General features: G+C 48.9%; 1 protein-coding gene across 1 annotated transcript in view; it reads right to left on the bottom strand.

The window, feature by feature from the left end:
• Positions 1-8,314: 8,314 nt before the first annotated feature.
• Positions 8,315-13,917, bottom strand: part of phf19 (PHD finger protein 19) — a 60,337-nt gene continuing 54,734 nt past the window's right edge. The window contains exon 15 of the mRNA XM_055659771.1: positions 8,315-13,366. Coding sequence (XP_055515746.1) covers positions 13,036-13,366 — 331 coding nt within the window. The 3' untranslated portion in view covers positions 8,315-13,035. The remainder of the gene's footprint in view (positions 13,367-13,917) is intronic.

Below are 13,917 nucleotides of genomic sequence, written 5' to 3'. Positions count from 1 at the left end.
GTAACATACCTACTCTGTAGGCAAACTGGTGTGGATCGAAGGTGGGCGGGAGGCTGGCTTTGATGTGCTGCTGGACCAGCCTCTCGAAACACTTCATGATAACAGGTGTGAGAGCGACCGGTCGGTAGTCGTTAAGGCCGCTGATAACAGGCTTTTTTGGTAGTGGGATGATTGTGGCAGACTTCAGGCACGGTGCGATGATGGATTTGGACTGGGACAGGTTGAAGATTTTCGTGAAGACCTCGGAGAGCTGGTCTGCACATTCCTTCAGAACCCTTCCTGTCACGCCATCCGGGCCGGCAGCCTTCCTCGGGTTCACCGCCCTGAGCACCCACCTCACTTCATGCTCCTGCACAGTGAGGGTGTAGTTGTTGTTGTTAGGGGCTGGTGAGAGAATGGTGACAAACTCTTCTGGTTCTGCCTTGAATCGAGCAAAGAAGCAGTTCAGCTACTCTGCCAGTGAGGCATCGCCGTCGGCTGTCGTGCTGTTGCTGGGCTTGTAGTTGGTGATGTGCTGGATGCCCTGCCACACCCGCCGTGGATCGTTGGTGTTAAAGTGGTCCTCTATCTTCCTCTTGCGGGCCGCTTTGGCATCCCTGATGCCTTTCTTCAGGTTGGCTTTAGCAGCGCTGTACAGGGCTCTGTCGCCAGACCTGAAGGCGGTGTTGCTGTCCTTGAGGAGAGTTTGGACCTCTTTTGTCATCCACGGCTTCTGGTTGGGGTACACCCGGATGAGTTTGTCGACGGTGACGTTGTCAACACAGTTCTGGATGTAAAAGAGTACCGTGGATGTGTACTCCTCCAAGTCCTGATTTCCAAAAATGTCCCAGTTTGTCCTTTCAAAGCAGTCCTGTAGCTGTGAGGAAGCTCCTTCAGGCCAAGTTTTAACTGTCCTGGTGGTGGGTTGAGCTTTTCTCCTGAGGGGGGTGTATGCTGGTGCTAAGTGAATGGATAGGTGATCCGACTGGCCTAAGTGTGGTAGTGGTGTGGCTCTAAACCCCTTCTTGATGTTTGAGTAGGCCTTGTCTAATGTATTTTCTCCCCTGGTTGCACATTTGATGTGTTGTTCAAACTTGGGGAGAACTGATTTTAAGTCTGCGTGATTGAAATCACCAGCTGCTTTGGGGTAGGTGTTCTCTTGTTTGCTGATAGCGCTATGGAGGTAGCCTAGGGCTATGCTAGCATTAGCATCCGGTGGGATATACACAGCTGTAACTATGTAACTATGACCACGGTAAACTCACGTTGAAGGTAGAAAGGCCTGCATCTAACTATCAGGTACTCCAAATCAGCAGAATAGTGTCTGTCTATGATTGTGGTATTTGTGCACCAGTTGTTGTGAACGTAGATGCATAACCCCCTCCTTTGCTCTTACCGGAGTCTTTATTTCTATCCCAGCGTCTCCGCCGTTTGCTGGGGCCGACAACAATCCACGGAGAGCCCGGTGTCCTGGCTATCTCCTCCGGTATGTTGTGTGAATGCAGAAAAACACACTTAACTGCCTGTTTGCACTGTAATCCGATAATCAGAAGATCCTGTCGGCTGAAGGTGAGATTCGCACGACAAAACGTAACATTGTCAAACAGACATACAAACAAAACACACACAAAAAAAGTACCGAAAGGGAGAGCTTCGAGCCGCTGCGACTGTGAGCGCCGCCATCTTGGATCTCCGTTGCCGGACCAGCAGGTCCAGGAACAGCTTCTTCCCCGCGGCTGTCACACTCAACAATGTACCTCGGTGACTGCCAATCACCCCCCCCCCCGGACACTCCTCCCACAGGAAAAACACTATGTCTGTATACATCTAAATAGATTTATTTATTGAAATCATATTCTATGTCGCTCTTCCAGGGAGATGCTAACTGCATTTTGTTGTCTCTGTACTGTACACTGACAATGACAAAGTTGAATCTGAATCTGAATCATTGACTAGCCATGAATTGTCGCGGACAGCGACCAAACGTCATGCTCTGATTTCTAGTTTGGAGACCAAGCTTGAATCAGTACCAAGGCTGGCCTTAATGACCCTGAGTGGCTGCCTTGACTATCTCAGGGGCAGGCAGTAATGAACCACAATGCTGTGTGTCGCTTCACAAACCCTCCAAGTAACTTCAGCCAACTCTGTCTGATAAAGAGTCTCCATTGAGCCAGATGTATTTTCACAACAATCTGGTAGTTTCATAAAACTGGCTTTTAAAAAGGTTTGAGTCAGTAGGTTTATACGTTCCAGAGCAGAATTAGGCCCAACAAGTCTACTCCGTATTTCAATCATGGCTGACCTGTCTTTCACTCTCAACCCCATTCTCCTGCCTTCTCCCCATTACCCCTAACACCTGTACTAATCAAGAATTTCTCAATCTTCGCTTTAAAAGTATCCATTTATTTGGCTTCCACAGCCGTCTGTGGCATTGAATTCCACATTCACCACTTGCTGACTGAAGAAATTCCTCATCTCCTTTCTAAAGGTACATCCTTTTATTCTGAGGCTGTGGCCTCAAGTCCTAGACTCCCACTAGTGGAAACATCTTCTCCACATTCACTCTATCCGGGCCTTTCACTATTCAGTAAGTTTCAAAGAGGTCCCCCCCTCATCTTTCTAAACTCCAGCGAGTACAGGCCCAGTGCCGTCAAACGATCATATGTTAACCCACTCATTCCTGGGGTCGTTCTTGTAAACCTCCTCTGCACCCTCTCCAGAGCCAGCACTTCCTTCATATATGGGGCCCAAAATGTAACTTTCCCACCAGCATACTGGGAGCTGAACACAGATATCTGCATCATCAGTGTCGATGCCCAGGCCAGTAGTCCAGGGTCTGAACCTGAATACAACTACGTCAAGGCCTTGTGCTGCTACTTTCACAACAGCAGAGCTTTGAAGAGTTTGGAGAGCAGTGGCTTCAATGTGTATTGCAGAAAGAAATTTAGCAACTGAGAAGAAAGCAGCAAACGATGGGAATCCTCAGCAGACAAAATATGTAGGAAGGAACTGCAGATGCTGGTTTAAACCGAAGAGACACAAAATGCTGGAGTAACTCAGTGGGACAGGCAACTTCTCTGGATGGAAGGAATGGGTGATGTTTCGGGTTGAGACCCTGAAAAAGTAGACACGAAATGTACCCCATTCCTTCTATCCAGAGTTGCTGCCTGTCCCGCTGAGTTACTGCAGCATCTGTGAAGGAACTTTAATATTTCAGATACACGCAAGAGTTCTGATAATGGGTCACATATTCTGATGGTCATCTACACAGATGCTGCCTGGTTTGCTGAGGATTTTAAGCGCTTGCTGTTTTTATTAAAAAAATACTCAAAACTAATAGGAATCTGGGAGATGCTGACTTTGTCAACTCTTCTGCTCTCTGGGCAACAGGCAGTTTATATATGCGCATCCCGGAAACGCATGAATTGTTTATTGTTCCTGTGGGAGTTCATTTCAGGAGATCATCTATCATCAAATGCCTCAATTTTAACTAAAAACACGTAATTTAAAAAAAAATATATATATATATTTATTTTTTAAATATGGAGAAAAGGAACGGGTGATGTTTCGGGTCGAGATCCTTCTTCAGACAGAGTCAGGGGAAAGGGAAACAAGAGATATAGACAGTGATATAGTCTGAAGAAGGGTCTCAACCCAAAACGTCACCTTTTCTCCAGAGATGCTGCCTGACCCGTTGAGTTACTCCAGCTATTTGGGACTATCTTTGGTTTAAAGCAGCATCTGCAGGAATTGGTTTTAAATTCTAGAATTAATTCTAACTTCTTCCAAATCCATTCTGTGGAAATGGGCCCACAATTCTGAAGGTGAAAAGAGCACAGAACAACAGCTTAGCCCTAGAATTTATTGCCAATTGCTTTGCATAGCTGAGTAATACAGGAAAGAATACTGCAATGTATAATGAAGAATACAGATTTTGTTACACGAGTCATTACATAGGGTACTTGCATGGAATTGTACAAAGTTAAAATAACACTGTTAACCTCTAGTGGTTACGCAGTTCACATTGTGCAGGTAACGTTTGTACAAAGATTGTCTTTGCGGTTTTCTAACTTCAAGGTTGAACAAACACTGAGCGAGGGTGTGGGAGTATCAAGCATTGTGCAACACCACATTGTTACAGTACACCTCCACTCAACCTTCATCCATATACCTGGCAATCAATGTGTGTGTGTGTGTCCTCGGATAACCTTGAACACAAATCTCAGACAGACACCCACCCTGGGTACTGAGGTGCCAGTGGTGTCATCTTTTGGATGAGATAGCCTTCTCGTTCTCTCAGGCGTGAGGCCTTGTGGCGCTACTTTGAAGCAGGCAGGAGAGTTACCTCAGTGTCTGGGTGACACAACCTTGTGAAAAGGAACAACTTATTTGGTTATTAACAGGCTGCTGTTTGCCGAGCTTGCTGCGTGCAAAGTGGCTGCTGTGTTTCCTACTTTACCGCAGGTACCACCTGACAAAGTTACTTCATTGGTTGCAAAGAGCTTTAAAACACACTGAGAGACACATGAAAGGCTATATATTTAAAATGCTGGTCTTTCCGTCGTGAATAAACAATTTTCAAAATCAGGTTATGTAGGGGTGAGCGTTCGTGCAATAATTCACGATAAAATGTAAAAAGAATCTGTAAATATTCAGTAAACTTAATAACCAAAGCACGACGAGTCTTTGCACACTGCCACCTCAAGGATAGTTTGTCAGATAATGATGCTGTTAGCAAGTTGGATTTTTCTCACTAAGACTCACTTGGGCAGCACAGTGGAGCAGGGTGTAGAGCTGCTGCCACACTGTGCCTCAGGCCTGGGTTCGATCCTGACCTTGGGTGCTGTCTGTGTGGAGTTTGCATGTTCTCCCTGTGACCACGTGGGTTTAGTCCGGGTGCTCCGGTTTCCTCCCACATCCCAAAGACGTGCGGGTTTGTAGGATAATTGGCATCTGTAAATTGCCCCTAATGTGCAGGGAGTGGATAACAAAGAACTAATGTGAACGGGTGATCGCTGGTTGGCATGGAGGGTCGACGGGCCTGTTTCCATGTTGTATCTCTAGCAGATCAATGGGACTACGTTTGGGACAGGCGAGTTGGCTGCAACGTTGGGGTCATTGAGTGTTTAGTGCTTGCCACCAATGCTCTTTCCAGCTCAATGTATTCATATGGATTGGCCTGTTCCCCCGTGAACGCAGCAGCAGTGGGCAGGGTAGCTGGTCACCACAAAAGTCCTGTTACACATTGGGGCACCGGGCCGGTTTATATAACTGGGTGGCACAGTGGTAGAGTTGCTACCTTACAGCATCAGATACCCAGGTTCGATCCCGACATAGGGTGCTGTCTGGGGGGAGTTTGTATGTCTCCCAGTGGGTTTTCCCCGGGTGCTCCGGTTTCCTCCCACAGCCCAGACATACAGCTTTGTATGCTAATTGGCTTCTGTAAAATTGTAAATTGTCTGTAGCGTGCGTAGGATAGCGTTAGCGTACGGGGATCGCTGGTCGGCGCGGACTCGGTGGGCCTAAGGGCCTGTTTATGCAGCCGTATCGTGAAACCAAACTAAGGAAATACTATAGCATAGAAACAAGGGACTGCAAGAGTTGGTTTACAAAGTGCTGGAGTAACTCAGCAAGTCAGGCAACATTTCTGGAGAACATGGACATATTATGTTTCAGGACAGAACGATGAAGATTTAGGTTTTGCTCTGTTGGCATTCTTCAACCTTTTACTGGCTCTTGGTGGATGGACTAGGGGCTGCTTTCCTGCACAGCTCCTCCCTGGGGTCAGTGCGGGTACCTGAGGTAGGGGGTTGGCAGAGGAGGAGGGGTGGGTGGGGAGTGATCGGCGAGTCACTGGACTCTCTCCCCACCACGGCCGTGCCCAGTGACAATGGGGCCGAGCTCCAGACAATGAGTTCAATGGGAAAATGGAATCAAACAGAACTTGTGTGAATGGGCGATCGGTGGTCAGCATGGACTCAGTAGGCTGAAGGGCCTCATTCCATGTGGTATCTCTAAAGGAAAAGATATTCAGTTGCTGGGCGGAGACTGCCGCAGCTACTAGAACAGCCAGGGAGGACAAACGTCCAATTTGAGACACCAAAAACTGCTGTAACACAGCGGGACGGGCAGCATCTCTGGAGAGAAGGAATGGGTGACGTTTTGGGTCGAGACATTGGACTTTTACAGGAAGGGGTAAAAGTTCATGTTCATAGATTCTAGGAGCAGAATTAGGCCATTAGACACAAGGTCCGATTCTGGATGGGTGTCATTGAATAGAGGCCTGGTCCACTCAGCAGAGACTGTACGCAGTTCGGGGCTGATCGATGCTCATCCTCACCCTTAAACCCGGGGGTTCCTGCCCTGTGTGCCTGCAGGATGCTTGGCTACCTACAGGATGGGCAAAGCAAGGTCCAAAAGCAAGGTGTCACGGCTTAAGGGGAGAAGGTAGGAGAATGGGGTTGAGGGGGAAATATAGATCAGCCATGATCGAATGGCAGAGTAGACTTGATGGGCTAAATGACTTAATTCAGCTCCTAGAACCTATGACGGTGAATATTTACCCCCTCCTGGGACTGTTCAATGGTAAACTTCATACAACCTTCAGTGTGGAGTAAACACTTTGAGAATGGAATTAGTTCTCGCCTGCAGTGTGGCTCAGGCACTGGTTCCTTTCAGTTTAGTTTAGTTTACAGCACGGAAACAGGCCCTTCAGCCCTCCGGGTCCGCGCCGACCAGCGATCCCCGCACATTAACATTCCTACACCCACTAGGGACAATTTTTACATTTACACCAAGCCAATTAACCTACAAACCTGTACGTCTTTGGAGTGTCAGAGGAAACCGAAGATCTCGGAAAAAACGGAAAAAAGGTCACGCGGAGAACGTACAAACTCCATACAGACAGCACCAGTAGTCAGGATCGAACCCGGGTCTCTGGCGCTGCATTCGCTGTAAGGCAACAACTGTATCGTTGCACCACCGTGACTGTTTGTTCCTGTTGGGAACGTCCCTGTACTGGTGGCCGGGCTCAGTGTGTCTCTCATGTGAAGGAGCGGGCGCGAGACAGGACCATTCAGCCCCAGAGCTTGGCATAGACCCTGCTGGAGGTGGCCAGAGGATCTGAGGAGATGCGACTTGGACCCCATGGAGTCTTCAGGATGGCGAGCCGGTGGGATGGATGGGAAGAGGAGAGGTGGGGGAAAGACAGTGGCTGAAGGGCCTTGTGTGGAGGCAAGATGTTAAACGGTTGTGGGGCGGCAGACTGAGTGGATTAACAGGAGGCCACCACCCACCCACAGGAGATGGGGCGATCTTTGATCGGACTTTACTGGCTTTATCTTGCACTAAACATTATTCACGTAATTCCCTTCATCATCTATCTGTACACTGTGGATGGCTTGATGGTAATCATGTATTGTCTTTCCGCTGATCGGATAGCATGCAACATAAAGCCTTACACTGTACCTCGGTACACGGGGCAATAGACTAAAGTCTACACTCTATCCTGAGCAGTGACCATGGGAACTAGTTGGTATACCATGCTTCCAGCAATGGTTGGTGTCACACCGAGGCCAATTAACCTACAAAGTTATGCCACTCTCTCATCCACTCCCTACACACTAGGGGGCAATTTACAGAAGACCAATTAACCTGCAAACCCGCACGTCTTTGGGATGTGGGAGAGAAACCTGAGCAACCGGAGGAAACGGGCAGCACCCGAGGTCGGGATCAAACCCCATCTCTGGCGCCGTGAGGCAGCAGCTCTACCTGCTGCACCACCCCATAATATTCCGAAGTCTGAGTACGACGGCCTGTGCTCACCAGAGTTTTAGGGGAATAAAAGGGGGAGCTTAAAACTCCACACAGACAGCACACAGGACACGGGGCAGGGTCAGACTGGGCCTGTCTGTCCCGCTGCGTTACTCCAGCTTTTTGAGCCTATCTTCAGTTTAAACCAGCATCTGCAGTTCCTTCCTACACAGCCATGGTCCAGTCAGGTTTAACTCTACACACAAGCAGATTGACTACACTGGTGAATTAGTTGACAGCATTACACTGCAACCAAACTTGAACAGAAGCAAATTGGACAGTGCTGTCCAAAAATGGTCTCCTGGTTTATTCCACAAAAGCCCAAGACTAATTTCTCTCCCTTCGTTTCCATGGCAGGAACTGGCACCCCAGTAAAACCCTCTCTGCAGAGAACTGAAACAGTAACTCTCTCTGCACCTTTCCTTCACCATCATTGCTGGTTTTGTGCTGTCCTTTTGCATATCCTTGTTCTATGTACCTATTCATGCATCTAGTTTCCCTCTCCCCGTCTCTCAGGCTCCCCGTCTCTTGACTCGAAACGTCACCTATTCCTTTTCTCCGGAGATGTTGCCTGACCCACTGAGTTACTCCAGCATTTTGTGTCTATCTTTGGTGTGAACCAGCATCTGCAGTTCCTGCCTACACCCCTTGCAGGTTTGGTCCGAAGCAAACCTCGTGGGGGAGAAAAATGGGGAGAAGGTTGAAGGTTTGGCCGAAGGGTTGGGCTTTATGGAGCAGTGGGTCGGAGGAGCCAGGGATGAGGCAAGTTAGGGAGGGACTTCCAATGATTTGGCACAACTACCAATGGTACAGCAGGTTAGTTTAGTTTAGTGTTACAGTGCAGAAACAGGCCCTTGGGCCCACTCAGTCCACATTGTCTAGCGATCCCCATATCCTACACGGTGACAATTTTTACACTTACACCAAAACAATTAACCTACAAGCCAATATGTTTATGGAGTGAAGTCCTCGGATAAAACGCAGGTAGGTCACAGGGAGAACGTACCTCCGTACAGACAAGCACCTGTAGCCAGGATCGAACCCACGTCTCTGCCGCTGCAAGGCAGCAACTCTACCACTGTGCTGCCCAGTTAACAGTCAAGAGGCAAGGATTGGAGGAAAGGCTGTACCTCAGAGGGGGTGTGGGAGATTGCAGGGAGCGGTGGCCAACCATGAAAAACACAGGGTGAACATATTGAAATCAGTAGCACAGCGAGTTAAGCCACTACCTCACAGCGCCAGAGACCCGGGTTCTGAGACACCTCAGATGCTGTCTGTGTGGAGTTTGCATGGCACCACGTGAGTTTCCTCCGGGTGCTCAGGTTTCCCCCCCACATCCTAAACAGGCGGGTTTGTAGATTAATTGGCCCCTGTAAATTGCCCGAGGTGTGTAGGGAGTGGATGAGAAAATGGGATAACATAGAACTAGTGTGAAGGGGCGATCGATGGTCAGTGTGGACTCAGTGGTCCTGTGTCCATGGTGTATCTTTCAATCAATCAATACAAAATCAAGGCATTGCTCAAATCAATGACTGAGATGGTTGTGGGGAGCTTTAAAGGGTATGTTGTGGAGATGACTGAAACACTGATTAGGAGTTCAGGAGCAGATGAGTTGAGGGGGGGGGGGGGGTGTAATCGAAAGACAAAAGTCCTTGACCAAGTGGGCCTGATGGATCCAACATTCACAATGATCATGTACGGCACATGTGGAAATGCCACGCAATATTGAGCCACTTTTTGGTTCACCAAGAAAGGTGATCTTTCTCCATTAAATATTTAAAATAGGGCATCGTCAAGATATGATGGATCTGATATGATATAAAAAATATATATAATCACGAGAGGAATAGATGGGGTAGACCAGAGAAGGGGAATCAAGAAACAGATGATATAGGTTGACGGTGAGGGGGGAAAGATTCAATAGGAACCTGAGGGATAACGTTTTCATACAAAGGGTGGTGGGTGAATGGAACAAACTGCCAGAGGAGGTAGTTGAGGCAGGGACTATTGTAACGTTTATAAAACAATTAGATAGGTACATGTATAGGACAGGTTTGAAGGGATATGGGCCAAACGCAGGCAGGCGGGACTAGTGTAGATGGGACATGTTGGTCGGTGTGGGCAGGTTGGGCTGAAGGGCCTGTTTCCACGCTGTATCACTCTATGACTCTCTATGATCTTATCGGCTAAAGTCTCCAGTATTTTTGGAAACAAGGTCCATGCGCAAGGGATACATCAGAGAATTACACATCTCTCAGGAAAAAAAACAATAGCTTTGGTACATCGAGAGCAATCTGCTGTTATCATTGAAAGGGCTATGCGGCATTTAGAAGAATTTGTAGAACTACCTTCACTTTTGCACTAAAAACATTTAACTGTGTCAATATAAATCATACATTTTGATTATCAATAGGAACTAAAGCACCTGATGTCCCTTCGCATCTCATTGGTGACACCAGGTTGGCACATACAAATATATTAAAGCTTAACCCTTTGAGAACAAACGGCCTTTCTGCAGCTTTCCTGCTAAAGTGAACCAGTGAGGTTTCAGGTCCTTTAGTGCCAAACTCGTGAGAGGCTGATTTAGTCTCTGCTCTCCGTCAGTCTCACACACCCAGTGGGATCACAGTTGGTGCTTCAAGTCAGGTCAGCGAGCAACACAACAGCAGCGGCCAGAGGAGATGGCTGCTCCAGGACTGGCAGCCTCTGCCCTGGCACCAACACTGGCACAGGGACCTGTGATGCCGCACCCAGGACAAGTGCCTGGCAGCACTCAGTCACTCAAGGAAGGGAGGTTGGCTCTCCTGTGTATCAAGGAACTGCAGATGCTGGTTTGTACCGAAGTTAAACACAAAGTGCTGGAGTAACTCAGCAGGTTTAGGCTGTATCTCTGGAGAAGTCTGAAGGGGTCTTGACTCGAAACGTCACCCATCCGTTTTCTCCAGAGGTTGACTCTCCACCAATCCTCCCCTTGGGAGCGTGCAGAAGACTCTGGCCAGAATCATGCTTTATTTAAAAGGACACAAAGTGCTGGAGTAGCTCAGCGGGGCAGGCAGCATCTCTGGACAAGTGATAGAAACATAGAAACTAGGTGCAGGAGTAGGCCATTCGGCCCTTCGAGCCTGCACCGCCATTCAATATGATCATGGCTTATCATCCAACTCAGTATCCCGTACCTGCCTTCTCTCCATACCCCCTGATCCCCTTAGCCACAAGGGCCACATCTAACTACCTCTTAAATATAGCCAATGAACTGGCCTGAACTCACCTCTGTGGCAGAGAGTTCCAGAGATTCACCACTCTGTGTGAAAAAAGTTCTTCTCATCTCGGTTTTTAAAGGATTTCCCCCTTATCCTTAAGCTGTGACCCCTTGTTCTGGACTTCCCCAACATCGGGAACAATCTTCCTGCATCTAGCCTGTCCAACCCCTTAAAAATTTTGTAGGTTTCTATAAGATCCCCTCTCGATCTCCTAAATTCTAGAGAATCAAAAATCTACCTATCTCTGCCTGAAAAATATCCATTGACGTGTGGCAAAGAATTCCACTGATTCACCACCATCTGACTAAAAAAATCCCTCCTCACCCCCTTTCTAAAGAAACATCCTTTAATTCTGAGGCTATGGCCTCTGGTCCTAGACTCTCCCACTAGTGGACACATCCTCTCCACATCCACTCTATCCAGGCCTTCTGATGTCCTGTCCATGAAACATCACCTATCCATGAACGCCAGAGATCCTGGCTGGTCCGCTGACATACTCCAACACCTAGTGTCCTTTGTGTATTAACCAGCATCTGTTGTTCCTTGTTTCTACACGTCTAACTTCATTTAGATTGGGGTGCTCACGTTTCAATGAAAGGATTCTTTCCAGAATCCCATGCTCTTCTCTTCCCCTGGGGTGAACGAGAAGCAAAAGGTGCAAATCACCCGGTGAAAGGTGAGGGGGCAGGATAGTGCAAATCTGACAGAGCTTCCCCAGAAAGAATGGGAGCAGCATGAAATCTTTCAAGCAGCAAACAGGCAGGTGAGAGGAAAGACCAGGCGACCACGGTGTGACCAGCACACGGCGCCAATGCCGCGGAAAGCCACGGGCACAGCGGTGTAACAGCGGCCGTCGGCGCAGGTGGGCCCAGCCGGTTCTCAAAGGGTGTAAATTGCGAGGTGTGAAATCTGCCTGGTCAGATCCACACAGCGAGAGCAGCACTGTATAAAAATCATGTCCATTCACATTGTGTCAAAGCATTGTGTACATAGCCTGGCTTCACCCACAGCACAGGGCACCCTGGAGCCCCTTGCGAGAGGCGTTGAGGAGCAGCAGCCGGGACAACACAGATCAACGGACAAGGCCACTGACTTTAGCCACAGTCTGAATCTTTCCATAAAGCCGGCTAGTAGCAGATTCAAGCAGCTGAGAGCGGTCTCTCCAAAGTCAGGTGCACTTTGATCATTCACAAGTGGCTACATGACAGCTGGTGTGATTCTAAATCTAAAGCAGAGCTGTGGGTGGAAATAGATTAAATATGCAGCAGATACACTGGAGCCTCCAAGATCAACTTAGTCAGGCCTGTTCCCACTCTACAATGAAACATTCTCAGTACACAACATCCATTTCCAATCACCGCTCTCTCCGCCTTCACTCCTTAAACCTGCAACAAGAACAAAAACGAATCACATTCCATTTACATTCACAACTTTCTCCTCTCATCCTCAGTCACTTGGTCAAATAAAACTTCCCGTTTTCCTTCCCTGAAGCACAGGACCATCTTTGAATAGGGCTTGCAAATCAACTCTGGAGCCATTGACGGGTCTCGATGAGGCAGGACCAGGCGGAGTGAGCAGAGGGTGGTGAATCGTGGGGTCAGTGTGGGGGCAGATGCTGCCCGCTCTCCACATACACTCCCCCCTCCACTGCACTCGTGGGCGGGTAAAGCCAGTCCAGTATTCATTCATTACAAATACATCTCAGGATTGCACTGTAAATGCTCCTCGGTCGAGTATTAACTAACACTAGCGACTACTAGCAGCAGAAAGCGGATGCGATACCAACGTTGTCTTAAATGCGTTGGCACAGCGAATGCCTACGATCTCAAGTCTTCAATTAACAGTCTCTCTCTGGTCTCCACGAGGCTCCACAGAAGGTGGCTGTTTTTTTCACCTTGCACCAGGCACGTGCGATGGTTTCAGGCCCTGGGGCTGAACCCTGGGGTTGCCGAGCGGGCTGGGGGGGGGGGGTCCCAGCTGCGGCTCAGTACGGTGTGGTGCCTTCCCACTGAACGAGGTACTGGACGCTGCCATCCAGCGTCTCCCTGCGGGCCAGGACGTGGAACCTCTCTCTGCACGCCAGCCTGCCCGCCGCGCCAAGGTAGCTGCTGATGGACGACTTGAGGTTGGAGATGGAGGTCTCGTCATCGCTCATGCTGTCAAAGGTGTGCACGCTGTGGTAGTTATTCTCCATTGCTTGCTCCGCCCGACCCAATCCGTTGGCCGTGCGCGTGTAGACGGCTTCCTTACGGCTGTCGTTGCCGTTCAGCGAGTATTCCATGGGCGCCTTTCTCTTTTGGCTTCCCGCCATCCTTCTGTGGGGCGGGAACACAGACCATCAGCGGAGTCATAAACTGATGCACTGCAGGAACACCCAGACAGTTCCCAGGCTTCACGATAACTGCCCAACACAGTGGCAACCAGCGTGTCGGAAGGAACTGCAGATGCTGGTCTACACTGAAGATAGACATAAAATGCTGGAGTAACTCAGCGGGTCAGGCAGCATCTCAAAGGGAAAAGGAATAGGTGACGTTTCGGGAAGAAGGTTTTCGACCTGAAATATCACCCTGTTCCTTCTCTCCAGAGGCGCTGCCTGTCCCGCTGAGTAACTCCAGCATTTTGTGTCTATCTGCAGTGAGAACCAGCAGTGCCCACTTCCTGTGGGGTTCAACAACCTGGGACACAAACAGCCAGCGTTGGCAATGTGGATGTGGACAAGTGTGGAGGGAAAATTGGCTTCATGGAAGGAAGCAGAGAGTGATGGTGGAAGGTTGCTTCTCGGACTGGAGACCTGCGACTACAGTGGTGTGGGTTCAGGGTTCGGTGCTGGGCCCCATTGCTGTTTGTCATCTACATCGATGAGTTG

This window comes from Leucoraja erinacea, chromosome 31 (genome assembly GCF_028641065.1).
Source record: "Leucoraja erinacea ecotype New England chromosome 31, Leri_hhj_1, whole genome shotgun sequence".
Taxonomy (NCBI): domain Eukaryota; kingdom Metazoa; phylum Chordata; class Chondrichthyes; order Rajiformes; family Rajidae; genus Leucoraja; species Leucoraja erinaceus.
The sequence above is the reverse complement of the archived record's forward strand: the minus strand, read 5'-3'. Positions and strand labels throughout refer to the sequence as shown.